The 27,998-nt window shown below is 42.3% G+C and overlaps 1 protein-coding gene across 1 annotated transcript; it reads left to right on the forward strand.

Moving 5' to 3' along the window:
- Positions 1-9,346: 9,346 nt before the first annotated feature.
- Positions 9,347-27,873, forward strand: ADSL (adenylosuccinate lyase). The gene is made up of 13 exons (XM_082073654.1): positions 9,347-9,588; positions 13,744-13,947; positions 15,081-15,125; positions 15,902-15,981; positions 19,310-19,481; positions 19,788-19,834; positions 20,232-20,322; positions 21,156-21,225; positions 22,236-22,383; positions 24,337-24,427; positions 24,975-25,064; positions 27,246-27,422; positions 27,717-27,873. The coding sequence occupies exons 1-13, from the start codon at positions 9,433-9,435 to the stop codon at positions 27,801-27,803; spliced, it is 1,458 nt and encodes a 485-aa protein (XP_081929780.1). The 5' UTR covers positions 9,347-9,432; the 3' UTR covers positions 27,804-27,873.
- The last annotated feature ends 125 nt before the right edge of the window (positions 27,874-27,998 follow it).

Raw genomic sequence — 27,998 nt, forward strand, 5'->3', positions numbered from 1 at the left:
CAGTAATAATAAAAATGTGCTTAAAAAAAACCCTGTCATGGGCCAGTGGAAGGAAGGTTTATTTAGGGAGTTTGAGATTTTTTTAAAATTTATTTTACAGAGAGAATTTGAGTGCTTTTTCCAGAGGCTGTGTTTTATCAAATCAGCAGTGTCCTAAAAGAGAGGAAATCGTAGGATTTAATCAAAAAGAGCCTAGGAACTTGACAGTCACTTGGAAGTGGGTTGTGACTGACTGCTGAAGGGTTGGCTGTCTCGCGTTTCAGCAGTCTGCTGGGTCCAAAGCTATTTAGTACAACAGTCTGCTCTGCCTTTCTCTAAACGTGCAGGTCTTCAAACATTGGTGACTGTCTCCTTAGTGATAGTTTTCCTAAATTGTTAAAGCAACATTAATCTTACTATTGTCCAACTACAGCTGACGGTTCTATTCCACTCCAGATTATATGTAGTTAATCATGATGTTGCTAGCGTGGCTTAGTCATGGCACTCTGAACCCTTGCAAGTGATTTCTGAGGGTTGTACTAACCAGACTCATCTTCTGGCGACGACCATCACTTAGCGTTTTAAATATTCTGCTACCATCTGAGCTCATGACAGTGAGAAGTTAGCAGGAACTCACGTTAGGGTACTACTGGGCTTTTACAGAACTCTTCCAGGGAGGGAATATGTGGGAACATCTTGTTTAAACATATTGACAAAGAAGGCAGGGAAAAGACACTGGGGAAGGCACATCCTGGAATAGACTATTGGCATCTCTTTCCACTAAAAAAATCAAACATAACGTCTTTCACTGGAAAACACTCTTTACTTTCTTGAATGACAAACATAACTCTTATTGTTTTCTTCTTGTTTGTGGTTGTCCAGGTTATACATTTAAAATATATATGTACTTTACAGATAGTGTCAGCATTCCTGTTTTTTTTCCTAGTTTTGAATCCTTCACTGCTGAATTTGTTAAAAAAACTAAACAAAAAACACAGTTTTCTAAACAGGTATCAATGTGTTACCAGCCACTTCATTCGCTCCACGCTACAGTGTGTATCAAGCTGGGAGCTTTTTAATGAGTTTGGTAATTCTTTGCTCCATTTGAGTATTTCATTTTAGCAGTGACTACAAAGCCTAACAAGCAAAAAAAGGTGGGGCACGGCACAGAAACCTATGTTGAGACCTCTGACATTTACTTTGGAAAGCAGTTTCAGTACTATGTACTTTGGAAGACTTGCCATCTTTTCCCAGCATTTTTATGCTTTTACCTGGACACTTGCCTGTCAGTCTTGAGAGTGTTTTTTTTGTTGGTTTATGATTTTTTCTCCTATCACAGGGTATCAGGTTTTTCTTACAAGTTTTTTTTTATTTTGCTTCAAGTTAAGTGGCTTGTGTAATGCGCAGGAGTATTAAGCCAAGTGTGTTTTTCCTCTGCAACACAAACAGGATGTTTTCAACAAACTGGCTGAGATAACCACCTCAAAGATCAAATAACAATTGAACCTTTATATTAAGTTGGCCTCTTTTTTTTTTTCTCTTGCCATGAAATTTCTTAACATTTATTCCTTAGAACTATTCCTCTCTTCTTCCTAAAAATACTGCCACATCTTCCACTGTATCTTGGTTGTGCATCCAAGCAGTACTGTAGAATTTTTTTTATTTCTCCTTCATTTTTTATTACATTTATCTCTTAGGTTTCTATTTCTGTTCGTGCATATTGTTTCCCCGTTGACTTTAAGAGAAGTACTGTATGTGTATCTGAGATTCCCAATCTCCTGCACCAGACTTTTGTGTGATCCTCACATGAATTAGTCCAACTGACCTTAAACGAGTACTGCTCGGGTAAGGGCTCTTTGTGTAAGGAAACCTTAGCTGGGTTGGGGCCAAGGTGGCAGATGAGGACCTGTTATATTTCCAATGCAGCAAACATCTGCGTTGCATATATCACATTCACTGTAAATCATGTGACTTTAGTATCCAGGTTTCTCAAGTGGACTGAACTGCTGGGTTTGTGGTGAATGGTCAGCATCTCAGGATATGAGTCCTGACTGAGTAAAAGGTAGTTTTTTCTCTCTGAAGAGGTAAGGTTCCCCTGGCAGAAGCAGCTTGCTTAAATGTAAATATGCATGCATGTATTTGTGGGCAGGAAAGTAATACCAAGAAAACTAAGTTTAAATTACTTCTTAAAAAAATGCTGTTGAAGTGCAACTTTGGTCCTGAGTCAGCATATGCAGAACCTGTTGATTTGTCTAAATTTATTTTGCACAAAATACCATTTCAGTTCTCTAGTTTATTTACCACTATTTTGCAACATTAGGAACTGATACTGTTACATCAGTCATTCCCACTGTGATCAAAATACAGATGTCTAAAACCCAAACTCTCTTCCTTCACCTCCAGTACTAGGCTTCCGCTCATGGCAGAAGGGTTTTAACAATAATGGGGAGAAATATGTGAAGTTCCCCTGATGTAGACAGAGCCTGTTTTCCCTGTTATGCTGAATTCACATCCAGACATAAAACACAAAGCAAAAATTATGCTGGAGCAGAGTTTTTAGTTGGGCTTAAATGACAACAGAAGCCTAACTGGAGATTTTTAGCAGCCTTGCTAGTTCATGTCCCTTACAATATTTTACGTAAGTGTTCCATCACTGTAAATACCAGTGTTGCTGAATTTTACTGAAGTTCCCCTGCAGTAGATAATAGGAAACAGGCCCAGTTTGTAGTGACTTGCCAAGCAGAGCTTTGTGTACAGTAGAATTCGAGGTTCTGTCTACATTGCTGTTAAAACTGAGCCAGGGTCCTGTTTAAAAATACAGCTCTCTATTTTGTGATGTTACGTGAGACTTTAACTTTGTGATGTAGTAACTATAGCTTCTAATCCTTATATGAAAAGTGATTTAAGGTTTCATCTGTGCTACAAAGAGCACCACAGCTCCTGATGATTTGGAGCCTACTCTTAAAACTCTTGTCAGGCCAAGACAGATGCAGCTTCATCTGTGGCACGCAGCAGACAATGTCCCTTTGCATCCATAGTTTGCGTGCATGTTGCTTTTCATCGAGCTATGCAGGAAAGATTGTCTCTCAAAGTCTCCCAGAATCCTGTGCTATATAAGCAAGCTTTTAGCAAATCAAGTGCCCTCTGCAAGGAGCCATTTTCGCCCTGTGTGACAGTTGGGACTGGTGACATTCAGCAATGTTGGGGCTCCTCTTCACTTTGTGGTGAACAAGGGAGCTTTTCTGACTTGACTCTGACAGCCTTTCTGTAAATGAATATAGAGCACTCCAAGGAAAAAGAAAGAAAAAGGTGGGGGGAGGAATGCATTGTGCCAGCCAGCATTTAAGTATTTTTGCAGCAAACATTCTTGATTGTGGTGGGCAGAGGAGAAGCAAAGAGACTGGAGAAGTTTGCATGGATGCGCAATACAAGGAGGTAGTGCTTAGCAAAAAAAGTTTCCTTGAGCACTAAATGCCTCCTTCTGGGTATTACTGTGCGTTGTCGCATTGCAGAACTAACTTCCTCGGGGCTTTTTAAAATCTGTTTGTTTTGTTTTAAATTGAGACAAAGTGGAAACTTCTCCTGTTTCAGATGAAACACAACCATAAGTGAACATTTTCTTCATTGTGTACTGTTGAGCAGTAAGAGCAGGTTGCACAGCTTGTTTGAATAGCTATTTTAGTTACATGATTATGATATTACGTGCTTTCTTCCCCCTCCCTTTCCCTGCCAGATATGGCTTTACCCTTTCTATATAAAGTGCTGTGTGGGTTTTTTTGTTTTGTTTTGGGGACGTGTGGAGAAGCAGCAAAATGAAGTGAAAATGCAAACCAAGGTAGAACAGCCTTACTTTAGAGGGGTAGCCTTACAACAGAGCTTTATTGTGAGTGTGCTGTATTCCAAAATATGTAAGCCAAAAACAAACAAACAAAAAGCATTCATTTATGCAAAAAAAAAAAAAAAAAAATTAAAAAGAGGTGTTGGAAGACTTCTTTAATATGTACCTTCTAAAGGTAAAGTAAGGTCTCACCAAGTGATACGTTATTGTGATACTTCTTGCTGGGTCAGTAGGGATGGGTTGCGGTATAAGCGCTTAATGTTTTCCTCCTATGTTTTTACAAGCAGTAAGTTAAATGTGGTATTTATGAATGTGCCTTTGTGAGTATAGTGACTGTCTAATTTGAGGAGAGGGGAGACAGTGGTCAGTTTATTCTTTCAAGGGTCAGACGTTGAGATTGCAGCCCACTGGTCCCTTTTCATAAGCAGCATCTTTGGGCTGGTCTCTACACTGCACAATACGTATTCATATATGTGGTAGAGATCGGGGGCGGGGGGGTGCGAAGGGTTGTTGTGATGCACAGAAGCTGTTGGTAGTTGTAGGCTAGTCTGCTGTTGCAGGTTGAGTTCATATATGTATTGTGTAGTTTCTCTTTACGTTTGTGTGCATGAGTGTGAATGCGTGTGGCTTCATTTTTTGTAAGCACTGGAGAACTGAAACACAGTGATGTTTGAGACAAATTTATACATGTAGAGAAGACGATGTTTTGTAGCTTCTGTTGAATAGTGGGTGCAGGCACATTTTTACCCTCTCTGTCCATGTCCTGGTAAGAAAAACAGGAAAATTATTTTTTTTTTTAACCCTTCAAGTTCCAGCACACTTAATGTTGCCACTTAAATGAACAGGGTATTACACAAGAAGAAAAAAAGAGTTTTTGAAATGGTGAGGTAGAAGTGTTTAAAAGGAAAAAAAAGTCTGAAGTAATTTTTTGTTTCTTCGAAGCTGTTTGTAGCTAAACATGGGAATCTGCAGTGTCTCCTTCCATTTGTTTTTGGTTTTTTTCTAATTATTCACCTCTTCGTCCCATCCAAAACATGAGGTGTACAAGATCAAGAGCTGTCGCTGTAGCCCTTCATAGTTCCCACTCTGAAAAAAAACTTCAGTGGGATCTCTCAGCTCTATTCAGGAAGACAAAGAGAGGAGAGACTCTGCAGTTTTCTTTGCTTCGCTCTCATTCCTCTCTAATGGCCTTGAAATGTATTATTATGCAAATGTGAATTTTGATACTGAACTTAAGAAGAGGTTGTTTGTTCTTTTTTCAAAAAAAAAAAAGGTCCCATATGTGGTCAGCATTGCTTCTTTATTTTGTAAGTGAATTGTAAACTATGCATTCTGCAAAGGGGGTGTAGGGGACAAAGATAGCTTTGCTAAACTGTTTAGGAGTTTCTGTGTCCATGGTATATCCGTTATAGTTTGGGGAAGTGGCCAATAGGGAACTGGGCAGAGATTGGAAAACTAATGTTGACTGCAAAACAAAATCAGCTGTAAACCTTGCGCAGGATTGTGGATTCTAGCTGTGCAGTGTTAACCCAGGGCCAATAGGGTGAATGGGACACCAGCTCTACCTGGGGAACTATCTGCCACCTCCTGTCATCTGGCCCTTGTCAAGCTCAGGAATCACAGTGCTGTAGGCACTTTTTTGGATTTACTACCCGTTTTCCATTACAGCAGTCCTCGTGCTCTTCCAGGAGAATTGGAACACAGCTGGTCCTTGATGTCTACACTTTCTTCTCCCTGAAATTGCTGCTGTTTCTGGCACGGCTCATACAATGGCAGCGCAGCAATGGACGAGATGGTAGAGGTGGTACTTACTTTCTAGTGCTGATCAAAGCATGACTTTGAGGACTGCTTTCTTTCAACATCAGCAGCTACCAGTGCTTTGTTGTCTGGTATTACTGCTGGTGACTTAGCATTACTGTTGGCAGTGTGCGAAGTTTTAGGGAATGTAGACCGACATGTAGACAAGGCCGCTTATTTCAAAGAGATTATCCTTTTTTAGTATCAGGTGATATCATAATGGTCATAGAAAAGGATGCACTTCCTCACATCTCTGAAATGCAGTCATTGTGAATTTTTTGTGTTCTTTGAAGCTTGCTGAGCTTCCAGGAGCAGTCTCCTCAGAAAAGTTGAGATCTCACTGCCCTCTTCATCATCTTAATAGGGACCCTTTGACTTGACTTTTTCTTTTGTCCATGGTATACCATGGTACCTGCATTATCCTTGGCATTATCTTAGATGTAATATCATAAACTGAGATATTATCCTGCCTATATTCAGTGTTTTCATGCAGCAGTTTTATTTTTGTTGACGTTCACAGTACTGTAACAAGTAATAGACTTGATGATCACTCTCGCATCTGTGCCTGCCTTGCAGATGTGATCTTATCAGGGTTCCACTTGTCAGATTGCCTTTTTAAAAAAAGGAAAAAAAAATCTGAAGTTGAAACTCACAAAAATACCTCGTGGTACACTTCCCCTTCTGATGTAACCTTTTGAATCTTACCTTTTCTTCTAAACTTAATAGGCTTTTCTTTCCATCTGTTATCTGCTTTCTAAAAAGATGTTTGGACTAGTGGTTTTGAGAACAGGACCAGAAGCCTGGAACTCCTGAATTTTAACATTGGCCCTTACTCTTCCTTTGCCTTGGGCAAGTCATTTAACTTCTTTGCCTTTGTTTTTTTCATCTGTAAAGTGAGGGTGATAGTAATACTTACCTACCTCACAGGGGTTTTGTGAGGATCAACTAGTAAACATTTGTGAAGTGCTTTAAAGACAAGAAACATGACAGAAGTATTATGAGGTTTTTACAGTAAGTTCGCTCATTGTTTTTATGTTATTTGGTTGCATGGAGGAAAATAACCTCTTGTTTCTATGATTAAAGCCATCGGACACTCAGATCCTAAATAACAGAAGTTGATGGAGATTCAGTTACTCATGCTCCTCTTCTGTCTTTATGCCAGTTTCATTCTCCTGCTCTTTGTTATATAGTTATGCCAGTGTTGCTACAGGTTGCATGTCTCTACTTGTACTTTTAAAATAAGTTTCAGACTTGACTGAAGTACTTAGAGTTTGCTGCTTCTGTCACCAGATCACCAAATTTGAATAAGTTTGTGTATTTTTTCCTGCCTTTAAATAGCATTTTGGGTAATGTCATCCTTCAAGTGGACACATCTTTTCCTGCCATTAGGAAGGGGAGGTGGTGGTGGGTAGTTCCAGAGAGGGGACTGTAATATGAAGAACCTTGCCACTTTATGCTGCTGCTCCAGGGATGAAGGGCAGAGTAACTTTCTGTTTCCTTCCCCGAATTAATTTCGGTGTGTTACCAGTGACACTTCAAATGCAGTGTCGCTTCTTGTCCACAATATATAGAAGCCATCACCTGCCAATGAAACGTAGGAACAGAGGGAATGATAGTAGATGCTGCTTATGTATCTGCCTTAGGGCTCTCCCAGAAGGTCTCTGGGAGGGTGGTGGGGGAAGAGGTCTTTGGTGGGTAAATCCCACCACAGCCGTCAGGGAACCTCTGCTACTTTCTCCCCTCTCCGATCCCGTGGTCGCTGTTGCTTCTTTCTTGGATGTGCGTCTCAGGGATGTGCATATGAGCCCATGCCTTTTGGAATTTGGCCTTTTGAAATACCAAGAATATGGTTTCTGTACCTGAAACCTTCCTATCTGACACTCCCTGGCCCTCTCTGTCCTGCATTGCTCCCCGTGGCCTTAGGAACATCTCTCCACTGTTGCCCTGTGCCACCCGCTCCATCTCTGCCAGTTCTCCGGGTGAAACGGCTGCAGTGATTCTGCAGAGAAAGAAGCCGAAATGATGCGTGTGCATCTGTAGGATTTACACACATGCGTATCTTGGTTTTCTGCCACGCCCTGTCGAAAACATGCAGAATATCTGATGCACGATGCTTTTTTATTTCTCATCTAGAAAGCAGAACAAACCAGCAGTATGACTCTGCTGATGTAATTCTGTAATGTTTACTTTTAATTAAATGCTGAGGATCTTCCCCAAAGAACCAAAAAAAACCCACCTTCTAACAAAAGTAACCAATTGTCATCTTTCTGAGGGTGAGGGGGAGGGAAGTGGAGGAGGAAAAGCAGTGACGGGGGGAGTGTCCTGATCTATTTCCATCTCCACCACTTGGCTTGGAGATCTGAAATGCTGCTTTGAGTTCCACAAACATAAGGGATCATGTTTACAAAGGTAAATGCCTTCTACCTGTTCAGGAAACTGGCTAATGGTGGACATCAGGTGTTGGGCAAGTTTCTCTTCATTGCAGACCGGTGATGGGAGGGTGTGTCCAGAAGAGGAACGGAGAAATAACGTTCATTTCATCTTATCTTCACAATAAAATAATGCCACTTTCCTCTCTCCCGGCAACAGGGAGGGGGGAGGTTGCAGGACAGAACATCAGCGATGTCCAGAATGGCTGGATCAGAAAAGGCAGCTTCTCTACTTTGCACATAACTAGGTAACGGGAAGGTACTGCTCGAGTCCTCTTGTCCAAAACACTGTCCCCCAGAAGCAAACATGGTAATAATAACAGTAGTGGCTGCGTTTGTATTGATGCTATTTGCAAGTTACCTTTAAGTGTTTTTTTTTTTCTTATACTTGAAATGGCTTCCTTTACTGAACTCTTACCATAGCTCAAGCTTCTGCCCTCCTCCTCTAGCGTGCAGTAAAGAGAGATACAGGACGAGCGGGGAGAAGGTAGAGGAGATGAGGCGATGTCTCGCGTATCCAGGTTGCACCGTGGTTTCCATCCCACACGCTCGCAGGTGTTTGAACTTCCTAAGGGTTTTCCATGGACACAGAAACTCGGCACTTTAGAAGGTGCTCTCGTATGGCTGGCTGCCCCCCTCCTCCTCCTTTTCTATATTTTTATTTTACTTTTAGTATAGTGGTACTTAAAATCACTGGTTCACTTAAAAAGAAAAAAGAAAAAAAAAAGACAAAAAAAAAGAAAAATGTTTAAACTCTACTAATGTACAAATAAGCTGAAATGTTGCATTTTATGTGTATTTTTGCCATAGCAGGTACTGTATTTCTCATGCTGGATTTAGAAAAAAAAAAAAAAGAAAAAAAGAAAAAAAAAAGGGTGATGTTTTATTGGAGTGTGAAAAGAGTAATAAGGAATTAAGTCTTCGTCATTTCATTGAAACTGAGAGATGGTGTAATACTTATATAAGTTTTCTGAAGGTTTTTTTTGGGCTTTTAAACAGCTTTTTTTTGTTTTTATTTTATTTTTATTTTTTGAAAGATATGATTGTATTATGTGCAACTCAGTTGCTTACGTTATAACTACAAAATATTTTTGGGTTCCTGGAAAAAAAAAAAAAAGAAAAAGACTAATAAATGTGTTTGGCTGCTAAGCATTTAATACTCTTGGTTTCTGCACGTTTGTTCTGTCACTTGTGGGTTGTGTCACCCTGTGTCCCGCCTGCCCCCCGCCATCTTCCTTCCCGTCACCCCCCCGCGCAGCACGGGTGCCGTATTCCGCGGCGGGGGCGGGGCTCATCGCGACAGCGGGGCGGTGCCGCCGCCCGCCCTTATCCCGCGGTGCCGGCGGGCGCGCCGCCCCGGGCGGGTGTGATCGCCTCGCCGCCACTGCTATGGCGACCCCCGGCGCTGAGGAGGACGTGCTGTCGCGGTACCGCTCGCCGCTGGTGTCGCGATACGCCAGCGCCGAGATGGGCTTCAACTTCAGCGAGAGGAAGAAGTTCGGCACCTGGCGCCGCCTCTGGCTCTACCTCGCCCAGGCTGAGAAGGTACCGGCGGGACGGGGCCGCTGAGGGGAGAGCGGGCGGGAGCTGCCGCGGGGGACCCTCTCCCTGGCTCCGGCCCGTTCTCTCCAGGGCTCTGGGCGGGCGGGGAGGAAGGGCCGGTTACCGGCGGGTGTGAGGAGCCACTGTGCTGTGCTCGCTGGGTGTCTGCGGCGCGGGAACCGGGGGAGACGGGAGACCGAGCGGCGGCCCAGGGCGAGCGGGAGAAACCGGACCCACCTTCAGGCGCCCCTGGGCGGGGAGCGTCCAGCCCGGGTTTGCACAACCCTCGGGGCGCGCTCCGCCACCTGCCCGACCCCGCAGCGAATCGCCGCTTCTCCTCTCGTTCCCTCCCCCTTGCACTCTTGCCTTCTTTGTGAAATTAGTTGTCTCAACACTTTGATAAGCAGTTTTAGGGTTTAGGGGGTTTTTTTTGGTTTTTTTTTGGAGGGGGGTGGTTGCCTCCTGAGCAAACATCGGTGTCCTTCTCTCTAGCACTTGTCTGTTTGCTTTCGGGAGGTGTGACTGATGACACCCGCTCTCTCGTTCAATCAGGTTGCCGTCGGTCTGTGCCAACCGGGCTGCCCCATGCATCTGCAGCCAGTTGGATTAGGATAGCCCTCGTTTCGGAGAGAAGTTTGCTTTTGGCTGAAGCGAGCAGAACAGCTAACCCCAGAAATGCTTGTGACGTTTCTGACAGGCCAAGCGCCACACGCACGCACAAAAAGATAGCACAAAGAATTGGCATCCATTCAGCTATTAGGAAGCAGAGGATGAGGGTATGTCCATATGACTGTGAGCTGTTGTGTTACCCTGTTTCCCCAAAAATAAGCCTAGGGTGATTTTTGAGGATGCTCGAAATATAAGCTCTACTCCAAAAATAAGCCCTAGTTACAGTTCATTAGAAAAGTCAATTTAAGTAGTGTCTAGGCAGCCATACATGTAAAAAGAAGGCATCTTTTGGAGCAAAAATTAATATAAGACCCTCTCTCATTTTTGGGGAAACAGGGTAGTAGAGTCTATGGAGTTAACATTTTTTTATATGTAGTTAAACTGAACCTTCTTACTTTAGATTTGGTCCCGGTATGGAGAATGGGTACAGCTACTTAGTTGAGACACAGTCAGTTTTTATGATGTGCTAACTTGACTCCTTGTCTCTGAGAGGAAGACTCATGTCAGGTTTTTGACAGTGAAAATGTTGTAATATGTTCTTGGGGAGAAAAAAAAAAGACCACACAAAACCACTGTGCCATCTGACACGATAGCTTTGTCTTTCAGACTTAATAGATGCCCATTTGTTTTGTCCAGAGTCCTTCAGTTTCTGTTCTCAAAGTACTGGGGTTGTAGGAAGTGATCCAAACACTAGGTCTGGCTGTTACTATTGTCATCGCTGTGTTTCTTCTCCACTCAAGCATCACACCACTACGGTGGCCTCATCAATAGTATGCTGCAACAAACATGATGTTTTAGAAGGTGAAGATGTAATTATACAGCTGTGTTAAATAGGAGGAGTTTTCTGAAATACCACGTGCTAGGTATTGTCAAGGCTGAGATGCTGGAGTGAGCTGACTGCAAATCTCATCTAGTGTAGGAAGGGTCAACACTAAGAATGCACACTTAAAGAGGTTTTCATGTTCAAAACATGATAATTTAAACACTGCCATACCAATTCCAGCAGATAATCATCACCTTTTCTGCTGTTCAAGAACAAAATACTTGACATGATTTGCCCAGTAGGAGAAAGCAAGCTGGTGAAAGAACCAGTGTAAGACTTCTAGTTTCCACTGCCAAGCCCTGAACTTGGGATTCCCCTGTCTCTTGACCCTCATGTTCCCTCCCATTGCCACCAGAGTTTTGTTCCCAGAAAGCAGAGACAGATCTTGCAATTTCTTGAGCACCCTTTTTGTAGTGGGAAGAGGGAGACTACTATTTTTATCTGTCTCCTCGTTCCGGAGGAGTTTGTCTTCTGATGTCAGCTACTTCCAGCACCTGTTAGCTCTGTCAGTGATCAGCTGGTGATAGATATAAGCAGTTTCCTCAGGTTCTTTATTGAAGATACATAATATTTCTTTTGGGGTACATTAAAACAAAAGGAATGGACTATGGGTATTTATTCTAGTAGTACTCACCATCCACTGCACATCTTTCAAGCCTCTGCAATCATCCTAAAAGCCTGTTTTTCAGCAGATCAGAATATTAGGAGGATCTAAACATAGGTTTTCTAAAAACTGCAGGGAAGCAGTAAAAGAAAGAGGTGATGTGCAGTTCAGTGATAAATCTTAGGTGAAGTACAGGATCAGGTACATGGTTTCAATATTCACCTTACTTATGGGAAAAAGAATTGAGTAGTCCACTTGGAATATGTGAAATAAGAACTGAAAAATTATTTCACTAAAAACAGAATTAGACAGAGAAGCTTTATAGTTTGTATTTTGTTCCTTACAGTGGGTAATACCAGGAGGTTCAAAGAGAAGAATCAGCAAAATGTGTGATTAGATGAGTAAGAGAGAGCTCCTTAAACTAATGTTTTCCCAACTGATAGTCATTAAAGTTTGGGTTAAGAGCTGAAGCGTGTGAGTTCATACCCATCTAGTGTTTGTGGTTTTTTGAACAAAAAATCATTTGTGTTATGAGACCTCATTCTTTTTTTTCAGTCTTCAATATCCAAGTATTGAAAGAGCCTTGGAGGAATGACACCTTAAAAGCACAATCCAGACAGCGCATCTCTGACCTGTAGTGCTTTGGAGAAAACCCTGTGTTCTTCCTCGGGTAGTTTTCCTGCTTAGTTTTGTTAGGTAGCCAGGTTTGAAGGCCATTTGAGGTACTGCCAGTATCAGCAAGATCTCTTAGGGAAGAGGCCTCACGTGTTGTTTGAGGTCGCACAAGAAGAGCATTTGCCTCAGCCCTACCCGACCTTGCATGTATTCCTATGACAAGTAGTTTCTTTTCTTGGGGGTTCTTTCTTTCCTCTCTGTGGCTGTCAGTGAGTGCACACTGTGGTCAGCTTTTCCCAGCAGATCGCAGATGTGTGAGCAACGTGCGAGATTTTAATCTTGATACAAGACAGTGTTGCCTGCTGAGTTGCCTGTGTGTTTTCAGGCACCTACGGTCAGCATCAGCACACCTCACAGATAGCCGACTGGAGTCTGGTACTTTTCCTCATTCATACGGACACTCATGGTTGTGCAATCACACTTGCAGCATCATATTTTAAGTTACGTGGGTACTGATGAGGGCCTTGAAGACACATCTGCTTCACTTACTGTCTTCTCTAGTTCTAGATTCCCCATTGAAAACATTTTTTCAGTCAGTTTGATTCTGAATAGAACCAGCTTTTGAAATACTTCATATCCATGAAGCTTCCTGGCTGGTGACTTGTAATTACTAATGCACCAGACAATAGCATTTTAGTTTGGAAAAGGCAATAATGCCAAGTTCATTGTGAGACTTTTAAAGTCTCAGTATTGGGAAAAAACATTTTTCTCAGTTAACTTGTGTTGAGTATAGAGCTGTGCAAGATTTATACCAGTGTATAATTCTGTGGTTTGATATCTTACTCTATTTTTAAGTGAGCTTTCTGAAAAAGTTTAGCAAATATTTTAGAGCATGAACTAGGAACATTTATCTTCTGCTTGCAGACGAAGCAACTGATTTCCCAAGTTTCCAGATTCAGACTGAGACAAATATTTTAGGACTTTTGGAAAAGTGCAGACATATGTAGCTTTCCAGCTTGTTCTGAGCCCACTACTTAGAGTTGCTTAGGTCTAATTGTGGTCCAGAGAGTTCTTCCTGACACAAGCTATCTTGTCACATGGTAGCTGGATTATTCTTTACCCAGAGGGTAAATTTCATTAAAAGAAGTTAAAGCTACAAGATTTTTATATCACTTTTTTGCTATATGTCTAATTTTTGTAGTTGTCACAGGGATGTTATGGAATTGAGGGAAGTATGAAGCCCAAGAGGAGCAGTTGACCATGAACACTGTCCTGTCCTATTGGAAAAGATTGGAGAACTCTAGAATGCAACCTTGCTTTTACAGCTTTTGATTTTGCCATATTGTCCTGCATGAGATGTCCCATGGGAGTAAATTGTCCAAACAGCTTCTGCCTCGAGTTGTCTCTTAGAGACAAAATGAAATAGGAACTTCTTTTCCCCTTGCAGTCACTTGGGCTTCCTATCACAGATGAGCAGATACAGGAGATGGAAGCAAATCTGGACAACATTGACTTCAAGATGGCAGCGGAGGAAGAGAAGAAGCTACGTCACGATGTGATGGCCCACGTTCACACCTTTGCCCACTGCTGTCCAAAAGCTGCAGCCATCATTCACCTTGGAGCAACTTCATGTTATGTAGGGGATAATACGGTAATAAAATATTTTGGTTTCCTGCCTGCAGATCTGGCAAAACAAAGCTACAGTTGCTTACTTGATAGCTCTTTATAAAGTTTTATTTATAAAATAATATTAAATAGATTTTTCAGACATTTCTATTAGTTGTGCTGTTGAAGTTAATTCCCCTTCACTCTAGCTGCCCTAGGAAGGCAAGCTTCTCTTGCCTTCTTTCTTACGACATGAAGCAAGATCTGTCTCAAAACTAACTGTTCCCTAAACTCTGATTGCATGTTAAATATTCAGGGAGATAAGAGACATGAGTAGCAAACACATGCAGAAACGTGAACTGTCAGTTATGCTAACAGGACAAGAGTTCACTGACTTACAAAATGAGGCCGCTTTTGATATATGCAGCTGATGAGCTTTCACCTGCTGCTTGGAACCCCTCTATTAATTCAGGGTAAAAGAAACTTTTCAGTGGCCAAGAGAATGGAAAAATGTGTTAAGTGAAAAAGGAAGTACCACCATTTTACAGAACTGTAAAATGATTGTGAAAAAACAGTCTAAAACTGAGTGCAAACTAAAGCCTGATTTCTCGGTAGATATTGCTGCTCCCCTGTGTCCAGTTCATTGCAACTTCACATCTGCTTTTGTCCAAACAGAAGCTGCTGCGTGATTATTTTTACCCTACTGCTTTGCAAGTCTGTTTGGCTTTTAGGTAATACCCCCCTTCCCTGTGACACTTGGCACCTACCAGTACCTGAGTCTCCAAAGGAGTAAAGACAAATGCTGCCTCATCAGTCCACTTACTTTCATGCTGTCTTTAGTCTGCAGTGCCAGCATTTCCACTTGGGATGAAGGACTTTGTCATTCCATGGGCATCAGGAGTATATCAAAATAATCATTCATACCTGGTCAGTGGAACTGAGTCTTCTACTGCCCAGTAGGACTTTCTGTGGATAGTATAGAAGGAGCAATGATGTATCCAACATTTCTCTCATAAGCAAGTTCACTGCAAATTCTGATGCAAGAAGGAAAGCAGAGCTTCCATTTTGAGACTTTTGAGAAGACAAAGCGTATTTCAATGATCTGTGTTGTCTTTGAGAGAAGCCATTATGTCTGGTCCTTCAGACATGACCCAAACTTCCTTTCTTTGCTTCTTTCAGGATCTAATTGTGCTCCGTGACGGGTTTAACCTGCTGCTACCCAAGGTGAGGAGGCATTTGGGCAGTGTCTCAGAAGTGGGATGTCATCATCAGTGCTGATGTCCTGTGAACAGCCTGGGTTTAACCTGGATTTTCCTAAGCCCTGCTGGGAAGCTAGGAGGAGCTGTCTGTTTGGGTTATTCTCAAGAAAGCAAAGTTATCTTCCTTTCCTTTCTCAAGTCTTTCCCCAGAGTTTCTTTGCTCACCATGGGAATTATAAGCAACTCCTTGTTTCTGTGCCACAGGTACTAGTTTCAGAAAACAATTGTATTGCTTTCAGGGTCAGCTTAGGCATTCGCTCTATCTGTATTCATAGGAGCATGTCAGTATTCAAGGTGCTATATAATACAATTTTCTGAGGTGAAATGTGGGAGTGTAGTGCAGTGTTGTCTATCTGACCTGAATGTCTTAGCACTCAATTTGCTTTGGACCATACACGTGTCAATTTTACCCCTAGCGGCTTTATTTCTGGTTAATTCCAGGAATAAAGAAAATACCTGGTGCAGGATTGAGTTGGGCACGAGGGCCAGACTAGTTTGAACTGAAGTCCAAACACTTGTATCATCTCTTGCTCAAGTTTTGTAGCAAGTAGAAATTTCATGCATGCCCTGAAAAAATAAAACACCATGTTCTACAATAAGAGGGGGGGGTGTTCAAAGATTGCACAGTTGTTTTCCTCCCCTTTTTCTCACAATGTTGTTGTGCTTAAGCGTGCTAGCTTCTGCTGTGGGTTTTTTTTTGCTCTCATTCTGCCTCCCTTCTATCCTTCCTGCATCCACCAGCTTGCAAGGGTGATCAGCCGGCTGGCCGACTTTGCTGAGAAGTACGCTGACCTGCCTACTCTGGGCTTCACTCACTACCAGTAAGTAACCATCAGCCTTTGCTTTCATTTTGTCGGCTGTGCTTTGGTTAAATTGACCTGCTGCTGCTTTCTTTCATCCTTCTTTTTCCCATCTCTGACCAGTGGCAGTTGGTACTGCTGGATGTCATTAAGACATTGTTGGTGGTTCAGAAAGGGGGTTTGTGCCTAACTCCATCCTTGTCTCAGGAAATTGAACTGTTGCTTTGACCAGCTGTCAGTAGTTGCTTAACACAGCTTCATAAGGAACAACTTCCTGGCGAACATAGGTATGTGTATTCTGGGCTGTTTGAAAAAAGCCTGACTGGGAATTGCAGTAAGCCTGTCCTCCAGTCACGTTTTCTTTGTTTGTTTTCCTGTGTGTGTTCCAACTGCAGCTTACAAAGGTTTGTTCTGGCTACTTATCACTACAGCTACTCTGGCACTATAGCTGAAGCTTTCTTCTAAAGTGGTGATTCAGGATCCATCAGTTTTCATTATGTCCCTGTATGGATCCCTGGGAAGAATCAGGAAGAATTTCTTCTGTTCAACAGAGAAATTTATACTTCTTGTGCAGCACTTCTGACATTGACTGTGAATAGAATAGAAATTTTTAGGCAGACTGCTGAGTAAAAGGACAATGAGATCTGGATAGGTCTGTTGTTGGGGTAGATGAATCTGCCGCTTCATGAAGACAATTTGTTTTCAGAGATGTTAAACTGTACACCTTGACTTAAGCCTGGGTCTTCTATCCCAGTGATATGGAATGCCAGAGGCAGGGAAATCAAACACAGGTCATGTCAGATGTGGTGTCTGGCACTTTAAAATTCATCCTTTCAGGCCTCTGATTAATAGTCTTGCTGTATACGCCATGTCAGTGCAATCAGCTCTAGTTCTAGGTCCCTCGTTGTCTGCAGCTTTTCAGAGGCATATTCTCTGAACTCCATTTTATCTTGGCTTTTGGAAAGATTACAAAGGAGTATTCAGGAAGTACATGCAAGTGAAAACTAAGGTGAAGAAGGCATTGATACCTCGGCCTTTTCTGTGTCCTTTGTCCGCAGCACCTCTCCCCCATTTAGGAACAGGTCTGTGTTTTCCCTGGCCTTCCTTTTGCTGCCTAAGTCCTTGCAGAGGCCTTTCTTGTTGCCTTTCACATCCTGCATCAGGTGGGCTTTGGCTTTCCTAACCCCATCCCTGCAGTGCTGGACAGTCTCTTTGTGTTCCTCCCGAATAGCCCATCCCTGCTTCCACATCTCACGTGCCCCCTTTTGAAGTCTGAACTTAATCACAAGCACCTTGTCCGTGTGCATATGCTTTTTCAAAACAGCATAGAGGTTATCTTTGGAGTTTATGTGGGTAATTCACAGAATCACAGAATCGACTGGGTTGGAAAAGACCTCAGAGATCATCGAGTCCAACTCTAGTCCGTTTACTAGATCATGGCACTAAGTGCCATGTCCAATCTCAGTTTAAAAACCTCCAGGGACGGCAAGACCACCACCTCCCTGGGCAGGCCATTCCAATGCCTGACCACTCTCTCTGTAAAGAATTTCTTTTTAATATCCAGCCTAAATTTCGCCTGGCAGAGTTTAAGCCCATGCCCCCTTGTCCTATTGCTAACTGCCTGGGAGAAGAGACCAATCCCCACCTGGCTATAACTTCCCTTCAGGTAGTTATAGAGAGTGATGAGGTCACCTCTAAGCCTCCTCTTCTCTAGACTAAACAACCCCAGCTCCCTCAGCCTCTCCCCATAGGTCTTATGTTCAGAATATTTTCTAATAGAAACCTTCATCAGTCTTTGTTTTTGCTGAATGCCTTTATGTTGTTCCTCAAACAAACATTTTAGAGGGGTCAGGATATTTGCAGCAGCAAAGAAAGGAAACAGCAGTACTCCAATTCTCCAGCTCCACTTCGCACTGTAAGCAAAGGTAACACCATTTCCCCTTGGGTGCCCCACAACATACAGCCTCAAAGGATTCAAAAGACTCTGTTTAATATTCCCATTTTCTCCTGGAAGGCTTTGAAGGGGGACAGTGTGGTTGAAGATCGCAGATATTTATTTCAATGTGTAGGTCTTACAAAAAGTGTTGGCTAACAATGTTGTTAATTATTGCGTTGTTTGCCCAAGAGCTGAGGAATGCATTTTTGTAAATAAAAAGGAACAGTCCCTTAGAGGAATCATTTAAAATCACAACGTGCACGCGGATGTTTCCGCACTGGGACATTCACACTCGAGCTGTAAGTCAGCCTGGGCGCCCCCGTGGCCTGGGCGGGCAGCACTGGGGTGCGGGACAGCCGCACCCCCGCGTTCTTTCAGCCCCCGGGCTTCTCTCTGCCGAGAGCCCCGGGCGCAGCGCGGCCCGCGGGCCGGCAGGGGGCGCCCTCGGCCAGCGGAGGCGCGGGGGCGGAGCGCCGCCTGCCGGTGGCGGCGGGAGCCCGGGGAGTCGCGGTACTTGCACTGGCTGGGCAGAGCTCTGGGATAACGCCGTGAAAGCCCTTCTAGATACCCGGACTAGTGGGCCGCCAGTCACTTTTACTTAAAAAACTCAAACGCTGTAGTAGTGAAACACCTGCAGATACCGCTTCTCGCTTATCCCCTAACACACGGAAAAACTACAATTACTGTTTTCTCTTTGATGTAATTCTTGATGTAATTGCATCTAATTCCTGAAAAGAATAATTGTGTCTTCAGTAGTCTTTACTGGTGATACATATGTGCTGTTACATAGAATCATCGAATCATTTTGGTTGGAAAAAAACTTTAAGATCAAGTCCAACTGTTAACCTAATTCTGGCACTAAACTGTGTCCCTAAGAACCTCATTTATATGTCTTTTAAACACCTCCAGGGACGGTGACTCAACCACTTCCCCGGGCAGCCTGTCCCAATGCCTGACAACGCTTTCCGTGAAAAAAATTTCCCTACTATCCAACCTAAACCTCCCCTGGTGCAACTTGAGGCCATTTCCTCTCATCCTATCACTTGCTACTTGGGAGAAGAGCCCAACACCCTCCATGCTACAACCTCCTTTTGGGTAGTTGTAGGCAGCGATAAGGTCTCCCCTCAGCCTCCTTTTCTCCAGGATAAACAGCTCCGGTTCCCTCAGCCGCTCCTCATCAGACTTGTACTCCAGACTCCTCACCAGCTTCATTGCCCTTCTCTGAACTCGCTCCAGCACCTCCGTGTCTTTCTTGTAGTGAGTGGCCCATCCTGCGTAAGCCAGATCTTTTTAATTTCTGCTCAGAGGAGTCAGAGTGAGCAACCTGCAAGGAGGTCTTGCAGTAAAGCATGGTCCTTATGGAGTTACTGTGCGAATTGTCAATGAGTTGTGTCTGTTCTTGATTGTTTTCAGACCTGCACAGCTCACCACGGTGGGGAAACGCTGCTGCTTGTGGATTCAGGACTTGTGCATGGACCTGCGGAACCTGGAGCGGGCTCGGGATGACCTGCGCTTTCGTGGTGTGAAAGGCACCACTGGCACTCAAGCCAGCTTCCTGCAGCTCTTTGAGGGAGACCATAGTAAAGTAAGTCAAACAGCCCAGGATATAGACTTGCAGTCTTTGCAGTCCTCCCCTTTGAAATGCTGTTCTGTTTGGGGGAACGCGGAGATTCTGGTATCAAATACACAAGGGCACTGTGATCCCTCTGCGGCCCACTGATAAGGGCTTGTGTGAAAATGAGCAGAATCTGGGGAGAGAGTGCTTCCCAGCAAGTAAAACATTTGTTGACAGTAAACTATGAAAAGCAAAGGATCCTTTTTGCTGTTACTGACCTTCCTGAGTTGTTGCTTTCTGAGCTCTGTTTGTTTTGGTTTTTTTCTTCACCCTGAGGTTGAAGAGCTGGACAGATTAGTGACTGCAAAGGCAGGATTTAAGCGGTATGTAACATGCATGCTTAGTCACCTAAATTTGGTGTAAACAAAGCGTGACTCCTGCTGTCCATGTTGGCCCAGATTCCCCTAGCTGCCAAACAGACATCTGTGCTGCTGTTGACTTACCTCCCTTTGCCACCTTCCATCCCCAGTTGCAGCTTCCCACAGGAAATTTCACCTCTTAAATAAGCGACTTCTACTTTTCTCCCTGTCAAAGCATGGCTGGCCGGTTTCCCTCTGCTTTTCTCTCTTTTATGTGCATCCTGCCCAAAACTGACAGCCTGAATCCAAAGTTGTTCTGGTCAGGACAGAATGACAACCCTCCACTTTAAGACCCATGTCACTCCTCGCTCCAAGTCTTCCAATTGCATCTGGAGCACTCAACTTCTGTACTTGTTTTTAGGGCTTATATGGTCACAGGGCAGACCTATAGTCGCAAGGTGGATATTGAAGTCTTGTCTGTGCTGGCCAGTCTTGGGGCATCTATACACAAGGTGAGTACCCTATTTGTATACACTGGGAAGAAGGGGTAACATTTTATATCTTGAAGAGAAGGTGCTCATGGTGCAGAACACTGTTCCTAAGAGATATTGGTGTTTCTTGTTCAGCTGTTCTTTCTGAGGTCATGTAAAATCACCCCTGGGTACATGCCTAGCAGTCAGACTTCTAAGATCTTAAGAACAGTGGCAAATAAAGCAAGTTTACTGAGCAGGTTTTAAGATGGCTTAACAAATCCCACACCAGATATTAGTCTAATCTATGCTAAATTGATCCAATTAGAGCAAATGGCTTCCCCAGTGGTGTACAAGTTTTTAAATTTCACCATTTGCTCCTAGTTAATTGCTTCTCTGATAATGGTGTTATTCTCTCTGTCCTTGCGGATTCTTTTCGTTGATTTATTTCTGTTCCTTCCCTTTTCCTCCTCTTGGGCTAAAGTGATCTGTGGTATTTTCTTCTGGTTTAGTTTTGTAGGCTGGCTGGCTCAGTGAGAACACATTATCTGTGTTTGCAAACCACTGTGTAATTTTCTTATGCATTTTTGCCATTCCCTCCTGGTGTCTCTTCCATTCCCTGCAAACATGTGCCCTTCTCGAAGTCCTGTTCTATTCTAACACAGTGGACACTGTTGTTTCCTTACGCTTTCTTGACTGGGATTTTGAGGCTGAGAAGTATCATTGCAGTGTCTTTTTTTGTCAAATTTTTCACTGTGTCCCCAGTTTACTTCTCAGACATAGATGCAAACACTTCTCCAAGAATACTAACAGGAGCATATATTGGCGTGTGTTAGTTTGGTTCTGTTTGTTAATTTATTGAGCTTTTTTCCTAGATTTGTACTGATATTCGTCTTTTGGCCAACCTGAAGGAGATAGAGGAGCCTTTTGAAAAAGACCAGATTGGTAAGGGATGGCAGACTTCTCTTGGACCAATGTATATATGTTTTCATTTATGTTGGTACAGCTTTGTAAACAAACTTAGAAATGTCACTGACGGAAGTTGCTTTAAATGAACTGAGGTTTGATATTTTTAGTATTTTGAGCCTTTTTTTAAAGGAAAAAAAATGCACTTTACCCAAAGGTTTCTGGATATTAAGTAATTAAAATCAGATTTGTATTTCCATACTTCCTGGGCTTGGGAGGAGAGCAGAAGCAGTCACATATTCCCCACAGAGGAAGGCTTGGGTCTGAGAAGTATTTAGTATTTTCCATTCCTCATGAAGCTAACTGGAGCTATATATTTTCAGCTTGACTCAGCATTTTGTTCCAAATTTGTCTGTTTATGACAACAAAACTTGGCTGGACCCTTGCCAGAAGAATACCAATGACATGTTTCTGACATTGGTAGGAGAGGGAAATGTAGAGTTTTGGCTCTTGGCTGGAAGAAAGTTCAGGCAGGCACCCTAAATAGTTGCGTATTGGCAAATTAAGCCTTAGTAGCATTTGTTACTTGAATCATCCTACATTCTGTGGTTGCTTTTGATATCCATTCACCAGAACAATGGGCAGCAGTATAAGTATCTGACTTTGAAGGACAATGTTATTGAGGAGATGGGGTCTTGATCACTGCTGAAGTTGCTGTGGGTAGTCTAGAGAGATGGTGCTAACTACTGCATTAAAAATTAAGTCACTTTGTTCTTTTTATGTGGTAGTACTTCATCTGTTCTGTGGAATTGCAAAATGTCTTCTCAGTTGTTTCTCCCCACATTTGGGTGCTTCTGATCTGAAGGGGAAGTATGGTGGTGTCTATTTTCTTTATTCCTTTTTATCCTTAGAAAATCAACGTGTTTTGAGGCTTTAGTCAAAAACATGATTCCTAACACATTTTTCTTATCTGGAGGATGACCTCCATCTCTTCTTCCTGAATGCACAGCTTCTATGTCCTGTTTCTATCACTCTTTCTCCTTTCACAGGGTCAAGCGCGATGCCTTACAAGAGGAATCCAATGCGCTCAGAACGCTGCTGCAGCCTGGCTCGACACCTGATGACTCTGGTGCTGGATCCCCTCCAAACAGCCTCTGTGCAGTGGTTTGAGCGAACGTTGGATGACAGTGCCAACAGGTTTGTTTAGATCATGCGATGCAGCAATTTCAGAAGGTCTTCTGATGTATGTAGAAAATACTATTTTTAAACTAAAACCACAAGTTACCACCTTGATGAAAAGCAGTCTCGATATAACCTAGAGATTACAAACTGGTTTCCTCTCTAAGATCAGGTGAAAACTGTTAGGTTTTGTTAACATCAAGATCTTCTGCAAAGTAAAAGAGCAGAGAGGGAGGGATGCAGAAGCCACGGTATTAAATTGCTTGTCTTCCTGTTTCAACAGCATACTATAGCAGTTCTTACATTTCTCACCTTTTCCTCCCTGTCTGTTTTAAATGTGTTTTTTGACCATGCTCCTCTTCACTCCTTAAAGAATAATTTGACATTTTCTCTGCAATCCCTTAACCCTCCAAATAATTTAAAGAAACTTATTTTCATCTATTTATAAAGTGTTGTTCTTTACAAGAAGTAGTTCAGATCCTAAAGAGAGAGCACAAATGTTATTTTCGAAGTACAGTTTCATGAAAACTTAGGCAGGTCTTTTAGATATTGCGCAACAAACTTTCCTGTTTTCTGATTCTCCATTATGACTACTTTGAGATAAGCACAAGTTATCTATAATGATTTTCAAGTAAATTATAGCAATTAAATTCAACGCTTCCATCTTCCAGTTTGTATTAAATTTGCATAAAGCTCATATTTACCTTTGAAATGTTTCTGTTTCAAAGTAGTCTTCTGTTGCTGAATTTGATCTCCTAGAATCGTAGAAATGTTTAGATCTTTAGAGTTTTAAGATGGGGGCTTGTGGAGCAATAAACAACAGCAGTTGTGGATATAGACTAATGTTCAGATTGTTGATGAGACTGTTATATTTTAAAATATATCCACAAACGTAATGTCTGCGTAAAATTTCATTAAAGCATTCAAGATCTTTTCCCAAAAGGACTTTATTCCACAGTTGCTAATCTTGTTAAAAAAAGAGCTGAATAGGCAACAGAAAACAATGTAAATTTAAGAAACTGGATATTGGTTGATGTGGTGTGTTTATTTCCCAAGAGTGTTGAGAGATGTACTGGAATGTTTCAAATTTTGTTTTCATCTCATCTAAAAGAAAAGGTCATTTGTCCACTTCATAATCCAATTAAAAATCCTGTGCCCTGGGTTTTTCTTGTTAAAGCTATACTGTTTTGAAAGGAGAGCAAGCCAGAGAAAATGCAATCAACCTACAAAACAGTAAAGTCCTTTTGAGGACAATGTGATAGAACTGGGGGCCTTAAATGTACTACAAGGTTCAAGTACTAGTATTTTTTAAGAGGTCACAGTTTAGATGGGCCAAATACTGCTGTCACAGATTGATGATGCTGTAATTGCTGCACTGTGACACAGAGCCTTTCACCTGATACAGCTCAGTCCCCACTACTTTTCTCCTTTCCCTCCTTTCCTTTTGATATTCCTTTTTGTCAGGAGCTTCACCAAATGCGTGGATCCCTTTGAGAGTTCCACAACGAGCACAGCCAGGCACAGCGTGACAGTGCAGTGTGTCGTGCTCCTGGAGAGTGGGATCGGTGGACAGGGCAACACAGAACACAGGGGAAGATGGACTCATGTTTTCCGCTCTGTACCTTGCTGCCCTCTTTCCTAGCTGTGTAATCATTGAATTATCTTGGAGCTTTCTCTGTGCACCTTTACCCTTTTTTTTCCTCTCCCTCTTTCTCTACTGACCCCCCCCAAAAAAAATAGCCCAAAATGCTCCTGTCTCCCCAGCTTGAAAGCTGCTGCTGTCAGATGTTCTTTAGCGTCCCTGGTTGTGACTTTAAGCAACAAAAGGCACTTATAAGAACAGTTCCAGCTTTAGGGCCACAGTAGTGCTATTTACAGAATTATTTACAGAAACTAAAGAGCTGGATCTGAGGTAGAAGGGGAACGTGGCCTTTATTGCTAACTGGGGCCCTGGGTATGTGTGTTTCACAGGCGCGTCTGTCTGGCTGAGGCTTTCCTCACAGCTGACATCATCCTCAGTACTCTGCAGAATATCTCCGAGGGACTTGTGGTATATCCAAAGGTAAAGCAGGAGATAATGTGCACAGTGTTGCATCCTTGATGATGCTGCAGCTATGCCAAAGTATATAAAAATCCTTCCCCTCAAAGGATTACATTTTTATCTGTTAGTTCAAACAGTTTCTGAATTTTCCTCTCCACTCTCACTGTATTCTCACTGTTTGCAGAACAGGCATGAAAGGGCGCTTCTTGAAGCCAAATGATAGTAAATGAAAAATTTCTCAAAAAGAACATTTTTCCCTGAACCACGTGACAGATCTGTGGAACTTATCACCAAAATATACTGTAAAGGCAGATGTCCTACAGATGTGTAACTTACAGGTTACAAAAAAATTTATTTTTTTTTTCACAGTAATGTCCCTTAAAAGATATATATTCCAGGTATTATCAGCTTCAATACCTGGATTTCCATAGCTGTGTTCAAAAAGATAGATTTATTTGCATCATTATCCAGTCCTAGAGATTCAAAGGGAGAGAAGTTCACTGGGAGTCCCAGTTGTCTACAGAATCACTATAATGCTGTTTCTTTTTTCCTATTTGTTTTGCTTAAGGTGATTCAGAGGAGGATCCAGCAGGAGCTGCCATTCATGGCCACAGAGAACATAATCATGGCAATGGTGAAAGCAGGGGGCAATCGTCAGGTACAAGTGCAGTCAAAAATACCTTTGTTCACTGCATGACATTTTGCTCCTGAGAAACAAAAATACCTGGGGCTCTTCTCCTGACCATCTCACACCTCTTTGTTCTACACCTGTTCCCACAGAGTTATTAATATGACACTGGTGCTGCAAACCCAGACTCTGCTCTCTGAGGAGAGAGCAGTTGTGGAGATCCATATTTACTGTTAGGAACACTGTGTGTTTGAGCTAATCTGGCTGGTTATGTTGGAGAAGAGGGAGGCCTATTTTTATATTAGATACTGGTAGGCGTTTTCGTCTTGTAAATGTTTGAAGGAACTTGGAACACAGGCCAGGCTTCTTTAAATGGAACATGTTGGCGGCTGGCTACCTTACAAATTAAACGAATGAATCAGTGCTCTTAACAAAAAAGCAAGACAGACATTCTGAACCATTCATTCATGTGTCACTTCATTCAGTATAGTGCTTTTTATTCTTAACTTTGTTTATGGCCCCTCATTCAGTTTTCTGTATTCAAGCAAATTGAAATTAAATGTTTTTCCTTAGTACATAAATACAGAGAAAATTGGATTATATTTCTTTATCATTTAATTTCACAATTAAGTTTAAAACTGATAATCAAACTTACATCTCAATAGAACAGCTTATTTTCACTTAACTTTAGATAGTAATTTTTCCTTCTATGATTATTTCCGTATCAGGTGCAAAAGTTAAACTTGCAAGATAGTAATAGCGAAAGGGTTTGCTAGAAGCTTTGAGTAGGGTATGTGGTTCTAGTTCTCTGAAACATTTCTGACAACTCACCTGCGATGTTAGTCAGGAAAAATCCTTTTTCCTTTTTTATTTTTTTCCCTTGTGTCTCTGATGTTTGTCACTGAGTCAGTCAGTAAGTTTCCTAGCTAAATTTATTAGGGGTCACATCATGTGAATAAGTTTCATTATCTTTTCAGCTGGTTCTCTTTCTGAAATGTCCGTACTCACCTAAACAGTCCTTTATATTTTGCTTAGATTGAACAGTGAATTTCATTTGTGTTTGTTATTGGCCTACCTTATTTCTGGTGCTGTTGAATTACAAATCCATAGAGTTTAATACATTTATAAAATCTGTTCTTATTTTCATTGGTATGTTCTGTTTTCATGCACTGGGAACACCAGAACGGCACATTTTCTATGTTTTCTCACCTCATAGCGTAGAAACTCAGTTCCTTTCCCCACCACTGGTCAGCTCCCTTCTCTAAAGATGCAGAAGGCAGATCTGTTCACCTGAGGCAGGTCAGTGCTGGAGCAAGATGGCTCTTGGATGGAGGAAACAAGGAACAGGAGATCATTTTCCTCCTAATTGGAGATAGATCAGGGATAATATATATGAGGAGATTCTTACATGGCTGTATATGCAACCATTTGACTGTATTTTAGGGCAAGCATGGTGGCATCTGCTTTTGCAGGTGGTCCCTGACTACAGTTGGGTTCCCTTGTTTTTACAGATTGATTCCACAGGAAATCAAGGGATTAGGAAGCAATTAAACAATTAAAAATTGTTTTAAGGGTTTTGCCAGTCTTAGTGTCATGTGAGGGTTGTTTGGAAGAGATGTCTTAAGGCCTTCAGGTTTATAAGGTTTCTTTCTTCCCTTCATCCTGTCCTTAGGTAAGCTATGGTTTGCATAGTCTCACTGTTCATTAAGATAGACGGGTTCTTTTCCTTTTTCCAAACCTGTAGAGATTTTACTTTGTAATGCACCCAGGATGTTGTATGTAGGGGATGATTAGTGGTGAATAAGGAAATCCTTTATTACAGTCCATAGAATATTTTGGGAATGGCTACTATAGCCTGTCTTGGGGAAAATCATGCAAGTAAGGAACAGAACAACCGAAAAAAATCCTATAATGACTCCGAAGAGTATTTGGGGAGTTTGAAGAAGTGTAAAGGATTCCAGTGTCACAAGTTTGTGGTATAACTGAACAGGGAACATGTATGTCATTCAGACTGTTTTAGCCTCAAAGGGCAGATCCGGAAGGATGAAGAAAATCTTGGTTTAATATAGTGGTATACAAGACACTGTGTTTCAAGCTGTGTTTCATTTGCATGCTGTCCAGTGCAGTGCACAAGTTAGCAAGATGCATGTGTGCTGTCAGTAGCAATTGAATGATTTTTCTTTTCCCTTCATCTTCCCCCTGCTCCTACAGGATTGCCATGAGAAGATTCGTGTTCTCTCCCAGCAAGCAGCTGCTGTTGTGAAACAGGAAGGGGGTGATAATGACTTCATTGCCCGTGTCCAAGCTGATCCTTACTTCAGCCCTATCCATAAACAACTTGAAAGCCTCTTGGATCCCTCTTCCTTCACTGGACGTGCTCCTCAGCAGGTATGGTAGTGGAAAGAGGCTATGGGTGTTACAGGTTGTAATGCAATCTGCATCCTCTTATGTGCCAGAGAGTGTACATATTGTGTACTTCTGCCCATACCACTAAGGCAGACACGTTTCTCTCTTTGGTTTTCCTTGGCTTTCTTATCTTTCCTTGTGGGCTTCACATTTTCTACCCTGGACATCAGACTGCCAAGTGTCTCTGTGAAACAGACCCCACTGAGACAAGCAGGTCTGAATGGGGAGGAGAAGGGAACTCTTTCTAATTTTCTCTTTCTCATCTTTCTTGAACAGGTGGCAAAGTTCTTGAAGGAAGAGGTTCGACCAGCGCTGATTCCATACCAAAGCAAGATGGGTGGGAAAATTGAGCTGGCACTTTAGCCATATTCCACAAAGGTGTGTGGGTACAGGAAGATAGTAAAAGTCTTATTGAACCAGGTCTGTTTACTGTGTAATGTTTTTGTGGTTCTCCACAGTACATTTAACCCCCAGAACTTACAGCCACCTCAGTTCCAGATGGGCTTTTCATTGTTTGTCTGCTGTTTAATCAAACTTCTATCTATTGTGTGCTGAGTT

The sequence above is a fragment of the Streptopelia decaocto genome, assembly GCF_964273445.1.
Source record: "Streptopelia decaocto genome assembly, chromosome: 1".
Lineage (NCBI taxonomy): Eukaryota > Metazoa > Chordata > Aves > Columbiformes > Columbidae > Streptopelia > Streptopelia decaocto.